The following is a 23,977-nucleotide window of genomic DNA, read 5'->3' as shown; positions in this document are numbered from 1 at the left end:
ACCCTAGGTACAAAGTCAGTGGTGAGGTGACACTGAAGTAAGTTTGATCCTGAAGAACCCATGAGTACATCTTGCAAAAGGATCATTTTCTATCTAACTGGAAAGACAAAGCAGGGAAGTTTCAAACAGAAAGTTCCAGAAAGTACAATGACTGGTTTTTAATCATGGATTGGAGACTAAGTGCATTCAGAGAAGACTCTGAAGTGTGAAAACAGCTATCCTTATTAGGACATTCTGGAAAACATGGAAGCTTCTCTCTCCTCTGGTCTGCAGGATTTATGTTGTCAGAGAACAAGCATTAAACAGATGGGGAGAAGATGATGATTTTCCCCTTTGCAATCCACACGATGATGAAGATAAAACCAATAAAAGTATGGCTTCGTTGCCTTGAGGACATTTAGAGGGAAAACGTTCAACAGGGCTAGGAGGAGGAGGAAGAGCCAGATCATTCCAGAGTCTGAGTATGAGTAATGGCAGACACATTTTCCATCAATAATCACATATACAAAATAACCTAAAAAGCTAAGTACAATTTGAGTCTCAATGAACAATTCTAGTGCTTACCTCATAGCAATGTACAGATCCAATGAAAACTTTTCCAATGTCCAGCAGTTCAAAGTTGAAGTGAATCTTTGGTCCCATTCCTTCCCCTTTGATTCGGAGAGGCAGACGGATCTCTCGGCCTATAAAGACAATTCAGACTTTATTACCCTGAAGGATGCTTCATTACCCCCAAATTATGCACGACGTGTTGCCAATGTAAGCAATCAACAGTACTGCACTGACTCTCTGCCCTGGACCCAGGGAACCGCAATTTAACCACTGCTGAGGATTTAGCTTATCTTTAGGAAACAGGAACACTGGTAGTTTCTTATCTTTAGGGAGCAGGTTATATTCTGATATAGGCTGATATTTTAGCAGAAAAAAACAATTAAAAAAATTTAACCCAGTCTTAATGGTATTCTTAAGTTTCTTACTTTTGAAAAAAGTAGTTTCTCTAAATTAGAGAAGGGTGACCACTGATAGATGCTTCCTATAAAATAAGAGTCACCACAGGGATCAAAGGACATTGTTCTCACTGATTTTCCCTAGATTTAGGAAGACCAGGGTATTAAGGGATCTGAGTCTAGGAGTTTTACCTGACCCTTACTTTGCAGACTTTCTTTCAGTAGAGGTAATGGGATCCACTAAACAATATCCATGATCGCACATCCACAGTGGGCCCAGGGTGAACATAGAACACAACCTTTAACGTATCAACTGGTTTTGTTTCCTTTCTAAAAATGGATATATCTTCATTTGATAATACATGGTCATTATAAAAATATTATAAAGAAAGTGGAAAATCCTCACATAATTCCACTACCCAAAGATCACTGTTAGTATTTTGGTGCCTATCCTTCCATACTTAATCATATTTAAATACTAAAATACTACATGAAATCATATTTAAATAGTAAGTACTATATTAAGTTTAATATAAATGAGAGCCTATGTTATATATTATTTTGTAACCTGCTTTTTTTTTCACTTAACAATATAACTGCAACATTTTTAAAAAATTTTTTATTATGTCAGTCACCATACAGTACATCCTTAGTTTTTGATGTAGTGTTCCATGATTCATTGTTTGCGTATAACACCCAGTGCTCCATGCAATACGTGCCCTCCTTAATACCCATCACTGGGCTAGCCCATCCCCCAAACCCCCTCTGAAACCTCAGTTTGTTTCCCAGAGTCCATAGTCTCTCGTGGTTCGTTCCCCCTTCTGTTTACCCCCACACTTCATTCTTCCCTTCCTTCTCCTACCAATCTCCCTGCTATTTCCTATGTTCCACAAATGAAAGAAACCATATGATAACTGTCTTTCTCCACTTGACTTACTTCACTTAGCATAATCCCCTCCAGTACCTGCAACATTTTTACATACCATGACCCAAAGATGAGGTAAGTATTTTTAATCAGTCCCTCTTGTTGGATATTTAAATGGCTTCCAACTTTCCTTTTCTTTTCAAGATTTTATTTCTTTGAGAAAGAGAGAATGAGCAAGCAGGGAGGAGGTGCAGAGGGAGAAAGGCTTCCAACATTTCATTCAACAAATTACAATCTAATTAATATCCTTGAATGCATTTATGAACAATTTTCCTACATTTTCTTTAAGCACTTTGAAGATACTCTATTGTTTCTTGTCTTCCACTGTCAAAATTGAGAAGTCGGCTTACTGTCTTATTGCTCATTTGAGGTAATATATCTTTTTCTCTGACTGCATTAAGATTTTCTTTTTGTTTTTGGTTTTCAGAAGTTTAACCATGATGTTCCCAGGTATGGTTTGCATGCACCCTTCCTGGGCTTCGTAGAGGTTCTTGAATCTGTAGGTGAATGTCACTCATTGGTTTTTGGAAAATGTTCAGTCATTCATTATGTCTTCAAATATTTCCTATGCTCCATTTTCTCACTTCTTTCCATCCAGATAGATTAACTTTTGCTACATCCTATTTGGCTCTGATGCTCTTTTCTATATTTTGTCTCTGTATGCTTCGGTATGGGTTTTTTCTTTAGATTTATTTAATTTCCAGTTTTAAAAATTTCTCTCTGGCTATACCTATCTAGGCTGTACCTATTCAATTCTACTAAGTTCTTAATTTTGTCAGAACTTTTCAGTTCCAGACTTCCCATGAGATTTTTTAGAGTTTCCAGGCCTCTGCTCAATCTCCTTTTTTTTTTTTAAAGAACATTGAAAATCTTTTTAACATTAAAAAAAAATCTGTCAAATAATTCTATTTTCTGGCTCTCTACGGAGTTTCTGTTGTTTATCCTGGTGTTCTATCAGACTGTGTTGTCTCCTCGTATGCGTGGTTATTTTTGATGGAGCGCTGGGCAGTGTATATGAAACCGGGAGTGGTCATTTCAAGCCTCGAGAAGATGTTATTTTCCTCTAGCTTCTGGCTGGTGACTAGGGGGCATTAGGATTCCCTAATCTTACCACTCTCAGCTAAGATTCTGTGAGAGAATTAAGCCCTGTACCAAGTCATTTGACTATCTTCTCAATTTTCCCGAGAAGGGTATATAGCTCGTACTATCCTAGATATAAAGGAGATACTAATATTCCTCATACACAATTGATGCCTTAGAACATTAGAAATTACCTCCTGTAACCCCAGTGAAGAAGAACTGTTGTAATCACATTGATAACTGAAAAAGAAGCCAAAGCTGAGCTTCAGTCCTTGTGAGGATCGGTGCATTGCCAGTCCTCGCTTCACTGGGTCCCATCCTAAAGTTTGGAAGGTTACTAGAGCCCTTTCTCCTTGGGCATCCCATGAACCCCTGTGTTTCTTCCCTGACTCTACTTAACTTTTCAGCTTCTCTGTAGTTTCTACCAAAAAGGTGGTATTGCTAAGGATGAAGGGGCCCCCACAGTCTGCTTGTCTTTGTTTCCTTCTTCTCTTGGACCTTGGCCCTGTATTTCTCCACTGTTCCGGTAGTTCTCTTTTGCTTCAAAAAGGCTTTGAAAATATTTTGCCTTGCTCTTCTGGTTGTTTTTAGATGGAGATGGTGGGGAGGGAGAGAATCCAAATTGGCGAGCGTACCATTATTGGAACTAGAATTGCCAGAACAAAGAGATGCACATCCGACATTTTGATAGCTATGGCCATACTGACCTCCAGAATGGTCGTAGGAATTTGCACACAAACACCAACAGTATTATAAATGTTTCTCTCTCTCTTCACACTCTCCCTGACAGTGGGGATATAGCCATTTTTGATAATTTGATAGGTTATCCTTAAATTTACACCATTTAAAGTTCTTTAAGCAAAAATAATATATGTGCTCTGTATGTAACATTTTGAGCACTGAAAAAACTTCGATGCTCTGTTGGATGGAATCTTTAGTGTGATAGCAAATGTGCTTTGAACAACCAAATCATATTTCTAACTTACTATTATTATCATTATAATGCCTTGTGGCACTTTATGTTCCAGTCTTTTGTTGCTACTTAACTTCTGTATTTTTGATGCTTTCTCTCTATGCCTGTCTTTTCAAAGACAAGAGTAACTGTCTCTGTGTCCCCTCTATGCTTGGCAACACAGTGGTCATTAGGCAAGTATTACTTTGATTATAAGAAACAAGAGCAATCTTAGCAATATTTGGGACAGCTGATTCATTCAAAGGGTTCCCCCAATCCATCTGATCCCTGGAAAAGAGGTCTCTTTGAAGATCAGCTGTTTGGGTTGACAATCCTCTAAAATATAAGTAAAATTTTCAAAGAACATCATCAATTTATTCCATTATTTTAGAGTTCTAATCTATTGGCAATGATCTGCATTCCTTGGTCAAGAGAAAAGTATTTTAACAGGGATCCAACTTTCAGAACGGCAAAGAAAGAGAACTGAAAATATATTGTGGAATAAACAGCAAGACTATTTATAACTGTCAGGCTTAAAGCTTTCCCCATCTGTCACCCTGACAGCCTTCCTTAATAATAATGATAATAAAAAAAGGAGATGTGTTGTAATAAAGCAGTGAGCCAATGTTTCTTTGGGAATTATTAATTATTTCAAGGGAGATGGTCTTATTTGTAGCTATCCAGGATAGAATGGGAGTACAAGTGATAACCAACCTTGCTTTTGTAAGAGTCTAAATTTTAAGGTTGCATTGCAAATGCTGCTTTTCTGCAAGATTTATGAAGCAGGGATTTTTCTTGTCTTGACAAAAGCCAGCAAGAGGGACAAACCTGAAGGAACTAGTAAGCTCTAATGACAGAGTCCTTTCTAGAAGAGCAAAATATTAAAATGTTTTTTTAAAATAAGGAAGTTTCCCATCCCTGATTACAGTGTCTTGGTTTCATACAAGCAGCAGAGAGATGTACTACAGAACTCCCTTTACCAGCCCTGAAGTCCCTGAATGCAAGAGTTCCCATTGCATTAAATTCCAGGAAATATAACTAGGGACTTTCAAAAATTTGCCAGCTATCTTAGATATCCAATATTATACTTGAGCTCCATTCCTGTGCAGTAAGACAAGAAAGAAGTGGGGGGAAATTATAAATAGGGAAAACAAACGGCCATTATTCACATATTTTGGGACTGTCTACCTGGAAAATCCTAAAGAATCTATAAATAATTTTTTAAATTAATAAGAGTTATAATGATGGTTACCAAATCAATATATAAAAGTCAACTGCATTTCTACATACTGCAACAATCAGAAAAAATTAATTTTCAAGACATTATTTATAATAGCAACAAAAATATAAAGTACCTAGAAATAAATCTAACCAAATATATACTTAAGATCTTCCAGGGGAAAATCATAAAACTTTATTGAAAGATATTAACCAAGATCTAAATAATGGAGAACTAGGATATGTTCTTTTTTTTTTTTTTTTTTTAAAGATTTTATTTATTTATTTGACAGAGATAGAAACAGCCAGCGAGAGAGGGAACACAAGCAGGGGGAGTGGGAGAGGAAGAAGCAGGCTCATAGCAGAGGAGCCTGATGTGGGGCTCGATCCCGTAACGCCGGGATCACGCCCTGAGCCGAAGGCAGGCGCTTAACCGCTGTGCCACCCAGGCGCCCCTAGGATATGTTCTTGAAAAGGAAGACTCAATGTCATAAAATTGTCCATTTTTCTCCAACTGATCTATATCTATAATTTCAATGCTCTGTTAAAACAAAATACCAGGAGGCAGAATTTGGTAGAATTTCACAGGTTGATTATAAAATTTAAATGTAAAATCAAAGGGCCAATAATAAGCAAGGCATTCTTTAAGAAGAATAAATTAGAATGACTTGTCCTTTGATATATTAAGATCTATTATAAAGCTACCACAATTAAGATAATTTGGTATTGGGGCAAAAGGTGCAAAATGACTAAGGAAACAATACAGAACTCAGAATAAATGTACACGTATATGTGAATTTAATTTATGACAGAGCAGGTGCTGAATGTCAATACAGGAAGATGGACTAGACTGTACAGAGCCTAAACAACTGGGCATCCTCATGGGATCTGTGGTAGACTGAATAATGGCCCCCAAAGATGGTCAGTGTCCTAATTCCTGTAAATACTACCTTATATGGCAAAAGAGTGAATATTACCTTATATGGAAAAATATGTGATTAAGTTAAGAATTCTTGAGATGGGGAGATTATCCAAGATTATCTTCATTACTATAGCTTAAAAATTATCTTAAAATCAGGTAGTAGTAGCCTTCCAATTTTGTTCTTTTCCAAAGTTGTTCTGGCTCTTCTAGACTCTCTGCATTTCCATATGAATTTTAGAATAAGCCTGTTAACTCCAACACACACACACACACACACACACAGCCGCTAGAATTTCTGTTTGGATTGCATTGAATCTATAGATAAACTCGAGGAAGAAATAATATCTTAATGATTTTGAATTTACCCACTTTCTAATAAGGTATAGTTCTCCGTTTATTTAGGTCTTTAATTTCAGCAATGTTTTGTGGTTTTCAGTGTACAGGTCTTACACATCTCTTGTCAAATTTATCTCTAAGTATTTAGGATTTCTTTTTTCTTTCTTAATGTTTTTTTATTATATTATGTTAGTCACCATACAGTACATCCCTGGTTTTTGATGTAAAGTTTGATGATTCATTAGTTGCGTATAACACCCAGATTTCTTTCTTTTTTTTTTTTTTAAAGATTTTATTTATTTATTTGACAGAGATAGAGACAGCCAGCGAGAGAGGGAACACAAGCAGGGGGAGTGGGAGAGGAAGAAGCAGGCTCATAGCGGAGGAGCCTGATGTGGGGCTCGATCCCATAACGCTGGGATCATGCCCTGAGCCAAAGGCAGACGCTTAACTGCTGTGCCACCCAGGCGCCCCCTTGTTTTTTTAAACACCCAGATTTCTTAATGCTATTGTAAGTGATATTGCTTTTTTAAATGTCAATTTCCCATTATTCAATTTATAGAAACACAATTGATTCTCTCTCTATATATCTTGTATCCTGTAACCTTGCCACACACTTTTTAGCCTTCATTTAAAACAGATATTCTCTAGCACAATCTCCACAGATTCTGACTCAATAAAACATAGATGAAACCCAAAAATCTCCATTGTTAATGACCAGCCAGAGTAAGTCTATGCAGATTTTCTAAGGATGTTACCTCAAGAAACATGAACACTGTTAACCATGTTAACCTCTGAAACACGGCAGAGTAAGTAGACTCAGTCCCTTCCTCCATTTCAAAAAAAAAAAAAAAAGCTTATTAAAAATATGACAAATATGTATTTTTAATACTTATCCAAGCTCAAAAGGAAGAAAGGAAAATATCAGGTGACAGAAATGAAAAGGGAATTTGGAGATTTGTAAAGTTCATACAGGTTTTATGTTCTAATGGCTTCAGTTTTAACACCCTCACAAAAACAGGACATTTGCCTTTGCTCCTCTCTGGGAATAAGGAACTGAACTTAGATCCTTGCATAAACCCAGGACCTTGGAAAGGATACCTTTTTCTGGAAAGGAGACAAGAAGAAAATTTCTATCTATTGGTCTAGGAAAGCAGTTATAAAAATTGTCCTCTACCTAGATCTTTCAATAGGGGAAAGAGGTTCCTAAGAGAAATCAAAGTCCCAGGTACAGATACGGGATCCAAATTTACCCTATAGGATAGGTGAAAGAGTCAGAAGCTGAGAAAATAATAGCTGTAGGATCCTGAAAAACTGCTCTAAAGGAATGCTTCCGTGATCCAGTACCCATGCTATCTTAGTCTGTTTGGGCTTCTCTAACAAAAATACCAGAGACTGGGTGGCGTAAACAACAAACATTTATTTTTCACAGTTCTGGAAGCTAGAAGGTCCAAGATCAAGGTGGCAGCCGACTGAGCGTCTGGTGAGAGCCATCTTCTCGCTATGTCCTCACATGCAGGAAGGTGTGAGGGAGTGCTCTGGGGTCTCCTTTATAACGACACTAATCCCATTCATGAGGGCTCTGCCCTCACTACCTATTCACCCTCCAAAGGTCCCACCTCCCAAAAACATCACATGGAGGATTAAGTTTCAACATATGAATTTTGGGAGAACACAAATATCCAGTCCACAACACTTGCTAAAGATGGGCTTACAATGCAAACATTTCAAGCCGTCTGAAGAAACAATCCAGTATGAGGAAAGTATTTACCATAAACATGCAAATTAGTACCACAAGAGTTTGAGATAATAGAAAACTCTTAAAGAGGGGCGCCTGGGTGGTGCAGTCGTTGGGCGTCTGCCTTAGGCTCAGGGCGTGATCCCCGCGTTGTGGGATAGAGCCCCACATCAGGCTCCTCCGCTATGAGCCTGCTTCTTCCTCTCCCACTCCCCCTGCTTGTGTTCCCTCTCTCGCTGGCTGTCTCTATCTCTGTCGAATAAATAAATAAAATCTTTAAAAAAAAAAAAAAGAAAACTCTTAAAGAAACTCTAACATTGCATTCTTAAAGTCTTCCAAGAGGCAAATAAAGAAATAGAAACCATAATGAAGGAGAAAAAAATGAAAGTATTAAAATTATATAGAACTTCTAAAACTAAAAAACCAAGTTGATGAAATTAAAAACTGAATAGATGAATACCAAAAAGTAGAAAAAGCTAAAGAATTAGTCAATTGAGATAAAGATCTTAGAAAAATACCCACAATGTATCAAAGAGAAACAAAGAAATAAAAAAAAATGTAAAGAAGAGGTTAGAAGACACGGTGATTCCATGGGAAAGACATATATTTGAAAGAATTTTCAGAAGGAGAAACCTGAGATTATGAGAGAAAAAAATATTGAAGAGATAATTGCTGAGAAATCCCAGGAGTGATGAAAGATTCTTAGACTGAAGAAACAGATCAAGTACCTAAGTAGGATAAACAAGGCAAATCCATCACAATGAAACTGTAGAACCCCGAAGCATGAAGTAATTCTGGATATCAGTCTGATACAGAAGACAGGTAACTTAAAGAAATCATCAGACTGCAGTAGATGACGCACATCAACAATCTGGCCCGTTGTCCACGCTACGAGGAAGTAAGCAGCCTCATGGAGAGGCCACGGATAGGGGTTCCAGCAAGCACAACCTGGTGAGGTCCCTGCCAACAGCCAGGATTAACTGCTAGACGTGTAGGTGGGTGAGCTATAAAATGATACCAGCCTTCACCTTCTGGCCTGTCCAACTGTCCCAGGTAGAGCAAAGAGGAGCTGTCCTTGAGGAATCCTGACCAAACTACAGATCTGTAAGCGAAATAAATGGCTGCTGGTTGAGTTAAGCCACTAAATTTAGGGTGGTTAGACAGCAAAAGATGAACAAAGTATCTTAAATAAATTAGGGCTTTTATTTTGCTCACATACCAAGGACATTGGGAAATGGGGTTTAGGGGGAGGGGAGGGTTTAGGGGATTAGGGCATGCTGCTACTGCTGCTGTTACTGCTGCTGATGGTCAGTAAGGATGATTCGAGAGCTACTTTCTCATGTTCCAGAACCATCCAATTGTACTTATTATAGCTTTTAAATAAGTTTTAACATATGGTAGGGCCAGTCCTCCCACATTATTCTTGTTTTTCTGAATTTTCTAAGCAATTCTAGTTCATTTATTTCCTCCATAAGAACTTTGGAATCAACCTAATTTAAAAAAAGGAAAAACCTTGCTATTACCATTGGGATCACGTTACATTTACAAGGAGAACTGACCTATTTATGATGTTGATCTTCCTGACCAAAAACATCAATAGACCTTTCGATTTGTTCAAGTTTTCCTAAATCTGGGTTTGCATACATAGATACTTGGGTATTATTCCCTGTGTTCTTTGTGGTTGAAATATTTGATAATTGAACATATAACTTAAATAGTATAGTTAATCAAGAAAATAATTTCTTATTCATAGGACAAAGAAACCTTATATTATTATGGGGTGGCAGTCTGATGAGTTTTGAGGAAGAAACCCTACAAATATGTACAGCATTACTCACTTATTACTCTGAAAACTCGAAAATGTTTTCAACATTTCTCTCTCCTAAGTATCCATTCTTAAGCTCAGTTGGGATAAAGATCTAAAGCTCTAAATTGTGCTAACAATTCAGATGCTTCTTCTGATGGATAGAATGAAAATGGAGACTCTAGTTTCAATTTAATTGGGTCCTGAAAGGAAGCAGGTACATCTGGCATCCTTTCCACCACGCTGCTTTTTCACATTTGACTCTGAAGCACCCACTAACGATGTTATCTAGCAATATATTTCACAGTTTAAATCAGAAAGTGTTGCTTCCTTTGAAGTTCCCATATGGTGATCCAAACCAAATATGTGCAGTTTCCCGTTGAGTTTTTTTTTTTTTAAAGGTAATCTTCATGATTAGATTAGGAATTTCCACATTACATTGGAAAGTCAGGATAGATAGAAAGTCAGTTTCGAGCCACAGAGCAGACCATCAGCAAGTCTTCATAAATATCTAACATACTGTTTAACTACTTCTAAGAAAATCTGAAAATTTCAATGAAGAAAAAATTTCAGTTTCAGATGAACCGAAAAGATTTTAGTGATGTTATATTTCCTGTGTTCAGATATCAGCAGGTCCCTCCCTTGCTTAGAGCCCTTCCCTGATTCCGCACTGCAGTCAGGAGGAGTTCCAAGGTTCTTAGTGCAGCAGTCAAGGACGGCCCTCCCGGAGTTACCTACTCCTCCAGCCTCCAGCTCGTCTTCTGCCTCCACCTCTCCCCTCCCAGTCTCTCTGTCTCTGTCTCTCCCGCAGCCACGTGCTAAGAATTTGCAATTCTTTGCCAGTTCATGCTATGTACTTGCACAAAGTGTTTCCAGCCCCACATCCTTTTTTTACTTGACTAATGAACACTTCAAAAGGGTCACTTTCACTGACCCTTTTTCCCTGAAAACCCCAGACTGAGCTGTGTGCCCTGTACCTTCTTCTGTTACGTACTCATTCACTGTAGAGCACTGCAATGTAATTGTTGGTTTATTTGTCACTTTCCTCCACTCATTGCTAAGCTTTCTGAGGACAGGAATTCTGGTTTTGTACATCTTTGTACTCACGGTGCCTAGATATAAAAGCTTTCAAAAGAAATAAAACTTGCAGTTGGAGATGTGGGTTAAATTTCATGTGTGTCAAGAGGCCTCCTTCAAGACCAATGACACTGGCTTTCCCTGCTACTTCCTGTCTCTGAACGTATAGTCCCAGGACGGAACACTACATAACAGTGAAGGTGAAATACAACCAGGGCTACAAGCAACAACATGGATGAGACATGCAGATTGATTCCAATCATGTACGTTTCAAAAACAGGCAGTACCAAACTGCATTGTTTATGTGCACGTACACTGGGGTGAAACTATAAATGGAAGCAATGAAATAATGACCATAAAGGACAGAATGGTGATTATCTCAGGGGGAGGTTAGGGGGAGGGGAGTGTGACCGGGAAGGGACACGCAGGGGGCTTCTCATGGCTGGAAATGTTCTATTACAGATCTTGGTAGCACTTGAATAATACTTGTCTTGTAATGACAATATATATGTATGTGTGTTGGTTCCCCGTTGCTGCTAAGACAGATCACCATGAACTAAATGCCTAATGTATAAGTTTATTTTCTTAAAAATCATGGAGGCCAGAAATCTAAGATGGGTCTCACTGGACTAAAATCAAGGTGCTGTGGGAGCTACATTTCCTTCTGGAGTCTCTGGGGCAAAATCCGTTTTCTTGCCTTTTCCAGCTTCTAGAGGCTGACCACATCCCTTGGCCTTTTATCTTCAAAGCCAGAAAGGGCTGGGTGAGTCTTTCTCATATCACATCATTGTGACACTGAGACTGATACTATTGCCTCCCTCTTTGACATTTAAGGATTCTTGTGTTTATCTACTGAGCCACTCACATAATCCAGGTTAATCTCCCTATGTTAAGGTCAGCTCAATAGTAACCTGAATTCCATTTGCTGCACTAATTTCCCTTTGTCAGGTAAGGTAACAGAACCACGGTAACATATCCATAGGTTCTGGGGATTAGGGCGTGGGCATCTCTGGGAGTCTGTTAACCCACCACAGTGTATTCTATGCACGTTTGTGGATCTATGTCCTGTTTCTTAGTGACAAATGCCTAGAAATTAAACTACAGCATGTAAATACAAAGGATTCCTACATGGCCACAAAAAAGAATGACTCTTTCTCTTTAGTGTTAATGGAATAATCTGCAAGAAGTATTTAAAAAACAGTGTCAGAATCACTGTGTGAAGTATGCTATCGTTTAGGTAAAGAAGGCACGAAGCAGAAGCACAGCAGCATAGCCATATGTATTTGCTTCTGTATGCTCAAATTCTACCAAAAAACAAAAGCAAAGCAAAGCAAAATAAGGGAAAGGGCTTTTTCCATCTGCCTAAGTAGTATTTCTTAGTGACCTAAAACCAGGAGGTTTTACCAACTCTTTGAAGATAATACTAAGGAATCATCACCAGCCCTTGAAAAGACACAGAATTACATGGAATTTACAAGGAAGATAATATGGAATTACAATGTAAACAAAACCCTTCTCTGGCAATCATGTCTTTTAATAAACCACTAACAAAATAAAAAAGAATGTCATGCAGATGGAAAATTATACTATTCAGTTTATCCAGGATGTGAATTCTGTGGCAGAATTCAGAACTGAAAACAAAACAATAGATGAATGCAACTAGTTATGTAATGTTTGGGAACCTCCTGGAGAGCAGCCAACCCCCTGGAACATGGCCAAGCACGACATCCCGGGGGAGTCATAGATGGGAGGGAGGTCCCACCACCTGTGGCATGGGGGCCACTGGAGCATTTCCAGCCTGTGTCTGAACACTGCTGTACCAACATTTCCTCCAGACCTGTTAAGAAGTCTGGGGTAAATGATGGTGTGAAGTGTGGAAACAGACTTTTCAATCCTGAAACTCCTAGTCCATTCTGCATTCATTCTGGGGCCATGTTGAGAATCCTACATCCATGAGCAAGGGAGAGACCAGATCAAACTAGGATTCATTCACTCACTCATTTATTCAACCATTCATCTTTTCACATATTTGCTCATCCATTTAATCAATGTTTATTGAGTGGCTTTATCTACCCGGTGCTTCCCAGACATAGAGTATAATTTCAATATATAAGCTTTTTAAATCAGCAAAACTATACTATTTTGCTTAGACATGAACACATAGGCAGTGAACTTATGTATGAAAACATAAAACAAAAATGGCTATCATAAAAATCAAAGTGGCGGTAACTTCCAGGGAAGGTGAGGGAAACATTGTCAGGAAGGGACACATGTGCCTGGGGGAGGAGGAGAGCAGAACAGTCTTGACTTAGGCAGCCCATCCTTCTGCACTGTTCTTAGACTGCTTGACCCCTTGATACACTGAGAAAAGTGACTATGTAGATATGGACTAAAAACATGCTCGGTAGAGCAGACTAGTGGGATTTCTGCACTTGACGCTACTAGCGATCATGCACTCTTACTACTCTCTCTCACCATTTAATATTTTATTATTAAAAAGCCACCACAGGTATAAATCCTGGGAGATCTACACATTACACAGGTGGGGTAAGTAGCACTAACTACTCTAAAACTAAACCCATTTTCTCATTCTTATACACAAAGGACAACCATGGACCAGAAGGCACTGGAAGGATCCCTGTGACTGCGTACTTACTACCTTGGAATTTTCTAACAAATAAATATTTCTCTTGGCACCCTTATTTAATAGCATTAAATGGCATTTAATGTCATTTATTAGTCATGTTTGATTAAAATCTGGGTCTTTGAGAACAGATGATCAATCCTATAGGTCTAACACCAGACTGTTAAGATTTCTGGAAGAATAAAATGAAAAATAATGAATGAAAGGATGTAAAAAAAAATAATACAATTTCCCAGAGCTGAAATAACACATGAGTAAGCAGACTCTATTGGCCCACAGAAAGCTGAGGAGGCTGAATTAGAAAACTCACTCTTGGACATGGCTTCATGACATTTCAGGCCTCAAGTACAAAAAGAAAACTGTAGAAAATATTGAGAAAGAAATAACAGGCCACCCATCAAGGAATGCAATTTAGGTGACTTCAGACTTCTGGACTTTTACCCTAAAGTTGGCACAATGTCTTCGACCTTCTGAAGAGAGATTACTTCGAACCTAGAAATGTCAACTAAACTATCAGGTGAGTATGGAGGCAGAATGAGACATTTTCAGGCATTCAAGGATCAAAGGTTTCCTTCTACAGACCCTTTCTGAGGAAGCTACTTGAGCAAAGTGAGAGTAAAAAGATATCATGAAACACACATGGAAACTTTAAAAATCCTTGAGTAACAACTGTGTAGGAGGTGGCTGATCTGACTTAGAATGAGAAGCTGGTAGGCTCTGAGAAAAATGTCTTCAAGGAAAAGAAGAGCATACATTCTACAATTAGACAGGAGTGAAGAAATGAAGAATTAGAAACATCAGTTGGTGTGGGGGGGACCAAAAACCTGCACAAAAGAGTTAATTCAATGATGGAGTAAGCTAAAATGAGGCATAATGGTGAGACTGATGGACAATGAAGAAAGAGAAACTACTTGACATAGACCTTAGGGGCATCCTTTGAGGGGTTAACATTCACCAACAGAGGTCAAAACATTCAACCAAGAGAGGATAAAATATAATCCCAGAATAAATTTAGCCCTTCAGTGTATAAAATTCACATAGACAAAGAGGAACTGAAATATGGTTACCAACCATTTTAAAATGAAAGTAGAACAACTCAACAGAAGTTAAGAGGGAGAAACAGGGTGGAATGATGATGGGCAGGTTAGGTGTCCCAATATCCTTACATGTCAAGAGATACTATAGAGTTGATAGAACAAGAATATAGTGTTAACTATATTATTTAAGGCTATAAATAAAACTCATAAAATAAAACACAATAAAAATAATTGGGTTGCCAGGGGCTGAGGTAGGGGAATGGGACTGCATGCAAAGTGGCATGAGGAAACTTTATAGTGTGATGGAGATATTCTGTATCTTTATTTTGGTGCCAGTTACATGACTGCTTAAGTTTGTCAAAGTTCACAGGACTATACACCAAAAAAGGGTGAATTTCACTGCATGTAAATTATAACTCAATAAGGCCAACAAGGGGACAATGAGATCATATGTGAACTAAATCCTCATCTTTCATAGTGGGGCCTCAAATGTAGTATGTGAAGTTGATAAATCAACAAATAGTAATCAATATAAGCATAGAATTAGCAAGGAAAATTAACACTATAAGAAACAGCTAAAAGTGCTTCCTGAAAGAAACACTGGAGAAATAGACTACTAGCTAGCTTTTTAATCTTACTATCTGCTATCTACTTTTTTTACTTATTTATTGGTACCAGCAATTTAAAAGAGTTCTGAGACATTTTTTTGAAAACAGACAAGCTTCCAGCATAGTACAAAGAACTTCCATACCCAATAATCTGCTTTATAGCAAAGGATCTAGTCCAGGCTCACGTGTTACACCCAGATGTCATGTCTCTTGAGTCTCACTCAACCTATGACAGGTCTTCAGTCTTTTCCTGACTTTCGTGAGCTTGATGCCTTTGAGGATTACAGGCTGGTCATTTTGTTTTGTTCTTCAATTTGGGTTAGTGTAATGTTTCCCCACAATTAGACCCATGTTAGGTATTTTGGCCCTAATATCATTGAAGAGATGCTGTGTTCTGATGGTGTCCCAGTGAGTAGTCCATGAGGCTGATTTGCCGTATTCCTGCTGGTCTTAACTAAAATAACATTTCCCAGATTTCTTCTTTGTAAAGTTAGATTTCTCCCCTTTATAATTAATAAGGATTTTGAGGTAGGATATTTTGAGACCCATTATATCTTAAGAATGCTTTTTACCTGAATGAACTGATTATTACCATGATTGCCAAATAGTAAATTTTTATTTAGTGGGTTCATAGATTCCTATTTATTTAATGAATTATAATCTATTAGTATCACTATTTTCTTGACTCTTCACTTATTCCAAATTTGGTCAGTGGGAGTCCCTCTGCTGGCTTCTGTATCATTTTGACATATCCCTGTCATTCTTTGAGCATTTCCTTAGTTTCTGACATGAAAGCATGTTCCAGGTTCATCTTGTTCTTCCCTGCCTCAGTCCTGGAAACAGTCCCTCTTAGAAGAGACTAGGATTCAGAAACCAAGCTTTGGGTATGAGGTGTGCTCACTGCTACTAGGATCTCAAGGCTGTCAGGACCTCTCAACAGTCATCAGTAGGAAATCCACATAAACATATACACACATTTACACATATATTCTATATTTGTGCATATCAACAACCATGAATCCATAGTGAGAACTCCAATTCTGTTCCAATACCAAAGACTCATCCTAGCCTTTCTCTTTTCCATATATATATATTCCATATATATATATATCGGCCTCCTCTAAGAGTGAAAAATAATACTGGCTCTTGTTATCCTCATTACTCTTTTGTTTAATTCTTCTCTCTGCATCCAATCTTTTGAAGCTACCAAGTTGCCACTCTACTTGTACATCCCCCCCATGCTGATTCCGGCCACTGCCAGGCTGCCTTCCCATTCTCCTTGGCATGCATTATTTTGATTAAAAACTCAAAAAGGAGGGGCGCCTCGGTGGCGCAGCGGTTAAGCGTCTGCCTTCAGCTCAGGGTGTGATCCTGGCGTTCTGGGATCGAGCCCCACATCAGGCTCTTCCGCTATGAGCCTGCTTCTTCCTCTCCCACTCCCCCTGCTTGTGTTCCTTCTCTCGCTGGCTGTCTCTGTTAAATAAATAAAATCTTAAAAAAAAAAAAAAAAAAACTCAAAAAGGAAAAAATTAAATAGCCAAATACTATAAAAAGAACAAAAAATAAAATCTTGAGAATTTGTGTCAAGTAATATTCCTACTGCTCTAAAAATCAAGAGTGAACTCAGATCCATAGTTTCCCATCTCCCCTGCTCCAACCACACCACAACTGTACTGTACTTCAAAGTTTGACCTGTTCTAGAAAAAAAATATTAGAAGTACGTAACTCGACTCTATTATTCCTCTACTGATACCATGCACTTCCTATAGTCTGAACACACACACACACACACACAGACACACACACACACATATACAGGCACCCCCTTGATACTCTGGGCACTTGGTAACCTGAGTTTACCACATAGAGAAAGTCTTTACCTGAAATGTCACAGTAAACTGTCTGCTGGTAGAGCCTGGCTTCCAGAGGATTAAAGTACACCGTGATTTCAGCTGATGAGTTAGGCCAGACATCACCTTCCTGAAAACCATGAAAGAATCATTAAAAAATAATGTGATGAAGAGGCGCCCAGGTGGCTCAGTCAGTTAAGCATCTGACTCTTGATTTTGGCTCAGGTCATGATCTCAGGGTCATGAGATTGACCCCCCCATCAGGCTCCATGCTCAGCACAGAGTCTGCTTGAGATTCTGTCCTTCTCCCTCTCTCTGCCCCACCCCACCGCTTGCACTCTAAATAAATAAATAAAATCTTTAAAAACAAAAACAAAAGAAAACCAATGTGATGAAGAGAAGGGACTGCTTTTAAATGTTGCTATTATGTTATAACCTCAGGAAACTTGAAGGAAGTATTTTTACAACAAATAAAAAGAGAGCACTATTTTACCTAACAGATAGTAAATTTCTGCTACTTGTTAAAGAGGTGGTACAATTTGGAAATGAACTTCAAAGATAATTTCAGTGAGTTCATGAATATATAATTACTAAAGGAAACCAAGATGTTTAGAGCATTTTCAATATTTGTTCATTCAACGGACATTCACTGTATGCCAAAAGACGGCCAGCACTGGGCTGCAGAGATGAAGAAAGGTGTGGTTTGAGACTGCATGGAACTCACATCTTTGAGGGATGATAACTATGCATACAAATATTTAAAAATATTTGTGAAAGGTGCTGCATCTTATATATATACAGGGTCCGGGTGGGCTATTACTCTTGAGGTGACAGCATAATGAAATACTGTAATTCTGTGAAAACATAACAATGGCCCAAGGCAAAACAATGACCAGGTCAAATGCTGATTCTAATCCAGTGTGATATTTCTTGTTTTAATGCAAACCACTCAAAAGTCATAATAAAGAAACCTAGTTTTGAAATTATAATACAACATGCCACATACGGAAAACCCCTCGAGGTATTTCTTGAAAAATATTTTTGTATTAACCATGTAACCTGAGGCCTCTTCATTAACTTGTCAGGCTATAAAGGGAGATGCTAGTAGTACCTGCCTCAAGGGGTTTCCCACCCAAGGTCTAACAAGGTCATGCAGGTCACATGCTTTGCCCCACACTTGGTACATAGTAAGAGTTCAATAAATAACTGTTTACTGGATTATTTTCGGAGTTAAGATGGCGGAGGAGTAGGAGACACCGTTTTCAGCCGGTCCTCCGAGTCGAGCTGCATAGGTACCAGACCAGCCTAAACAACCACGGAACCAGCCTGAGACGCAGGAAGACGCATCTGGATCTCTACAAATGAACATCTCCAGCGCTGAGTATTGAGGTACGAAGCGGGGAGCCATGAAACCGTGCACAGATATCGGAAGATAAACGGAAGGGGGAGGGAGCCGCCGCGTTCTGGCGCCGGGAAGCGGCAGCCACCTGCACGGGGGAGCGGGCGGGCTCGAGGTCAGCACCCGCAAAACAGCAGACTGAGACCGTGAGCCGGGTGCGCGCCACCAGGCATCTCACGGAACCCCGGAATCCCGGTGCGCTCACTGGATCCAGACTGAGACCGGGAGCTTCCGGAGCGCGCGCCGGGCGGCTGGCGGCTGGCGGCTGGCGGCATTAGAAACACAAAGGACAGAGACGCGCCGGCCCTGGAAGTGAGGGCTGGGACGCCGGGTGTGGGGCGCACATCCCGGGACGCTGCAGGGTTGAGCAGCACCAACAGAAACAGAGTTAAAGTGGCCAGAACATTAGTAGAGAACGGGCCGCAATCCCTCTGTTCTGTGACAGAGGCTGAAATTCGGCCGCTGCTGCTCTGACTCTCAGAAGAGGCACAGCAAACCGCCAGGGAAAGCCGCCAGAGAACAAAAGCCTGGAAATACCGGCTCAGGGAGTGCCCATCCCCATCCCCCCTCGCAGGGGACGCGGAGACTCTACCCAAACAGGGCTGCCTGAGTATCGGCGCAGCAGGCCCCTCCCCCAGAACACAGAAGGCAGGCTGAAAAATCAAGAAGCCCACAACCCGGGCGCCTGGGTGGCGCAGTCATTGAGCGCCTGCCTTCGGCTTAGGGCGTGATCCCGGCGTTCCGGAAAGGAGTCCCTCATCGGGCTCCTCCGCTGGGAGCCTGCTTCTTCCTCTCCCACTCCCCTGCTTCTGTTCCCTCTCTCGCTGGTTGGCTGCCACATAAATAAATAAATAAAATCTTTAAAGAAGAAGCCCACATCCCTAAGATCCCTATAAAACAAGGGGCACGGCCTGGGACCCAGTCAAGAATTTGGGCTCTGGAAACCCCGCAACCTCTCTTCATCAGAATGACAAGAAGGAGAAGCCCCCCCCAGCAAAGAAAAGACAGTGAATCTGTGGCCTCTGCCACAGAAATAATGGATATGGATGTAACCAAATTATCAGAAATGGAATTCAGAGTAACGATGGTCAAAATGATGAGTAGAATTGAAAAAACTATTAACGAAAAGGTTACTGAGAATATAGAATCCCTAAGGACAGAAATGAGAGCGAATCTGACAGAAATTAAAAATTCTATGAGCCAAATGCAGGCAAAACTAGAGGCTCTGACGGCCAGGGTCGCAGAAGCAGAGGAACGGGTTAGTGAATTGGAGGATGGGTTAATAGAGGAAAAAATGAAAATAGAAGATGGTCTTAAAAAAATCCACGCCCACGAATGTAGGTTACGGGAGATTACTGACTCAATGAAACGATCCAATGTTAGAATCATCGGCATCCCCGAGGGGGTGGAGAAAAACAGAGGTCTAGAAGAGATATTTGAACAAATTGTAGCTGAAAACTTCCCTAATCTAGCAAGGGAAACAAACATTCGTGTCCAAGAGGCAGAGAGGACCCCTCCCAAGCTCAACCACGACAAACCTACGCCACGTCACGTCATAGTGCAATTCGCAAATATTAGATGCAAGGATACAGTATTGAAAGCGGCCAGGGCAAAGAAATTTCTCACGTACCAAGGCAAAAGCATCAGAATTACGTCAGACCTGTCTACACAGACCTGGAATGAGAGAAAGGGTTGGGGGAGCATATTTAAAGCTCTTTCAGAGAAAAACATGCAGCCAAGGATCCTTTATCCAGCAAGGCTGTCATTCAGAATTGATGGAGAAATAAAGACATTTCAGAATCGCCAGTCACTAACCAATTTTGTAACCACGAAACCAGCCCTACAGGAGATATTACGGGGGGTTCTATAAAAGTAAAAAGGCCCCAAGAGTGATACAGAACAGAAAGTCACAGCCAATACAAACAAAGACTTTACTGGCAACATGGCAACATTAAAATCATATCTCTCAGTAATCAGTCTTAATGTAAATGGTTTGAACCATCCCATAAAACGCCACAGGGTTGCAGATTGGATAAAAAGAAATGACCCATCCATTTGCTGTCTACAAGAGACTCATTTCGAACCCAAAGATGCATTCAGACTGAGAGTAAGGGGATGGAGTACCATCTTTCACGCAAATGGACCTCAAAAGAAAGCTGGGGTAGCAATTCTCATATCAGATAAATTGGATTTTAAACTACAGACTATAGTTAGAGATGCAGAAGGGCACTATATTATTCTTAAGGGAAGTATTCAACAAGTGGATATGACAATTATAAATATATATGCCCCCAACAGGGGAGCAGCAAGATACACAAGCCAACTCTTAACCAGAATAAAGAGACATATAAATAAAAATACATTAATAGTAGGGGACCTCAACACTCCACTCTCAGAAATAGACAGAACACCCTGGCAAAAACTAAGCAAAGAATCAAAGGCTTTGAATGCCATACTCGACGAGTTGGACCTCATAGATATATATAGAACACTACACCCCAGAACCAAAGAATACTCATTCTATTCTAATGCCCATGGAACATTCTCAAGAATAGACCATGTTCTGGGACACAAAACAGGTCTCAACCGATACCAAAAGATTGAAATTATCCCCTGCATATTCTCAGACCACAACGCTCTGAAATTGGAACTCAACCACAAGGAAAAATTTGGAAGAAACTCAAACACTTGGAGACTAAGAACCATCCTGCTCAGGAATGACTCGATAAACCAGGAAATCAAAAATCAAATTAAACAATTTATGGAGACCAATGAGAATGAAAATACAACAGTCCAAAACCTATGGGATACTGCAAAGGCAGTCCTAAGGGGGAAATACATAGCCATCCAAGCCTCACTCAAAAGAATAGAAAAATCTAAAATGCAGTTTTTATATTCTCACCTCAAGAAGCTGGAACAGCAACAGAGGGACAGGCCTAATCCACGCACGAGGAAGCAGTTGACCAAAATTAGAGCTGAAATCAATCAAGCAGAAACCAGAAGTACAGTAGAGCAGATCAACAGGACTAGAAGCTGGTTCTTTGAGAGAATCAATAAAATTGACAGACCACTGGCAAGACTTATCCAAAAGAAAAGAGAAAGGACCCAGATTATTAAAATTATGAATGAAAAAGGAGAGGTCACGACGAACACCATTGAAATTGGAAGGATTATTAGAAATTTTTATCAACAGCTATATGCCAATAAACTAAGCAATCTGGAAGAGATGGAATCCTTCCTGGAAACCTATAAACTACCAAGATTGAAACCGGAAGAAATTGATTCCTTAAACAGGCCAATTAATTATGAAGAAATTGAGTCAGTGATAAACAACCTTCCAAATAACAAAACTCCAGGCCCGGACGGTTTTCCTGGGGAATTCTACCAAACATTCAAAGAAGAAATAATACCTATTCTCCTAAAGCTATTTCAAAAAATAGAAACAGAAGGAAAGCTACCAAACTCATTCTATGAGGCCAATATTACCTTGATCCCCAAACCAGGCAAAGACCCCCTCAAAAAGGAGAATTACAGACCGATTTCCCTAATGAATATGGACGCCAAAATCCTCAACAAGATACTTGCTAATAGAATCCAACAGTACATTAAAAGGATTATCCATCACGATCAAGTGGGATTCATACCTGGGATGCAAGCGTGGTTCAATATTCGCAAATCAATCAGCGTGATACATCATATCAACAAGAAAAGACTCAGGAACCATATGATCCTCTCAATCGATGCCGAAAAAGCATTTGACAAAATACAGCATCCTTTCCTGATTAAAACCCTTCAGAGTGTAGGAATAGAAGGTACATTTCTCAATCTCATAAAAGCCATCTATGAAAAGCCTACTGCAAATATTATTCTCAATGGGGAAAAGCTGGAAGCCTTTCCCTTAAGATCAGGAACACGACAAGGATGCCCACTCTCGCCACTATTATTCAACATAGTACTAGAAGTCCTTGCAACAGCAATCAGACGACAAAAAGGGATCAAAGGTATTCAAATTGGCAAAGAAGAAGTCAAAATGTCTCTCTTTGCAGATGACATGATACTCTATATGGAAAACCCAAAAGAAGCCACTCCCAAACTATTAGAAGTTATAGAGCAATTCAGTAACGTGGCAGGATACAAAATAAATGCTCAGAAATCAGTTGCATTTCTATACACGAATAACGAGACCGAAGAAAGAGAAATGAGGGAATCCATCCTATTTACAATAGCACCAAAAACCATACGTTACCTTGGAATTAACTTAACCAGAGACGTAAAGGACCTATATTCTAAAAACTATAAATCACTCTTGAAAGACATGGAGGAAGACATAAAAAGATGGAAAAATATACCATGCTCATGGGTTGGAAGAATTAACATAGTTAAAATGTCCATGATACCCAGAGCAATCTACACTTTCAATGCTATCCTGATCAAAATACCAAGGACATTTTTCAAAGAACTGGAACAAATAGTCCTTAAATTTGTATGGAAACAGAAAAGGCCCTGAATCTCCAAGGAACTGCTGAAAAGGAAAAACAAAGCTGGGGGCATCATAATGCCGGATTTCGAGCTGTACTACAAAGCTGTGATCACAAAGACAGCATGGTACTGGCAAAAAAACAGACACATAGACCAATGGAACAGAATAGAGAGCCCAGAAATGGACCCTCAGCTCTTTGGGCAACTAATATTTGATAAAGCAGGAAAAAACATCCGGTGGGAAAAAGACAGTCTCTTCAATAAATGGTGCTGGGAAAATTGGACAGCTACATGCAAAAGAATGAAACTTGACCACTCTCTCACACCATACCAAAAATAAACTCCAAATGGATGAAAGACCTCGATGTGAGACAGGAATCCATCAAAATTCTGGAGGAGAACATAGGCAGCTACCTCTACGACATTGGCCAAAGCAGCCTTTTTCATTATACATCCCCAAAGGCAAGAGAAACAAAAGATAAGATGAATTTATGGGACTTCATCAAGATTAAAAGTTTCTGCACATCCAAGGAAACAGTCAGAAAAACTAAGAGGCAGCCCACGGAATGGGAGAATATATTTGCAAATGACACTACAGATAAAGGACTGGTATCCAAGATCTACAAAGAACTTCTCAAACTCAATACATGAGAAACAAATAAACAAATCAAAAAAATGGGCAGAAGATATGAACAGACACTTTTCCAATGACGACATACAAATGGCTAACAGACACATGAAAAAATGTTCAAAATCATTAGCCATCAAGGAAATTCAAATCAAAACCACACTGAGATACCACCTTACGCCAGTTAGAATGGCAAAAATAGACAAGGCAAGAAACAACAATTGTTGGAGAGGATGTGGAGAAAGGGGATCCCTCCTACATTGTTGGTGGGAATGCAAGTTGGTACAGCCACTCTGGAAAACAGTGTGGAGGTCCCTTAAAAAGTTAAAAATT

General features: G+C 39.5%; 1 protein-coding gene across 1 annotated transcript in view; it reads right to left on the bottom strand.

The window, feature by feature from the left end:
• The window catches only part of HYDIN (HYDIN axonemal central pair apparatus protein), a 394,665-nt gene that overhangs the window by 228,979 nt on the left and 141,709 nt on the right, over positions 1-23,977 (bottom strand). Inside the window, exons 11-12 of the mRNA XM_008702363.2 lie at positions 17,169-17,268; positions 565-683 (exon numbers count right to left, since the gene is read on the bottom strand). Coding sequence (XP_008700585.2) covers positions 565-683; positions 17,169-17,268 — 219 coding nt within the window. The remainder of the gene's footprint in view (positions 1-564; positions 684-17,168; positions 17,269-23,977) is intronic.

Source organism: Ursus maritimus, unplaced genomic scaffold, assembly GCF_017311325.1.
Source record: "Ursus maritimus isolate PB19 unplaced genomic scaffold, ASM1731132v1 scaffold_19, whole genome shotgun sequence".
Lineage (NCBI taxonomy): Eukaryota > Metazoa > Chordata > Mammalia > Carnivora > Ursidae > Ursus > Ursus maritimus.
Note: the sequence above shows the minus strand (reverse complement) of the source record. Positions and strands in the feature narration are given on the sequence as shown.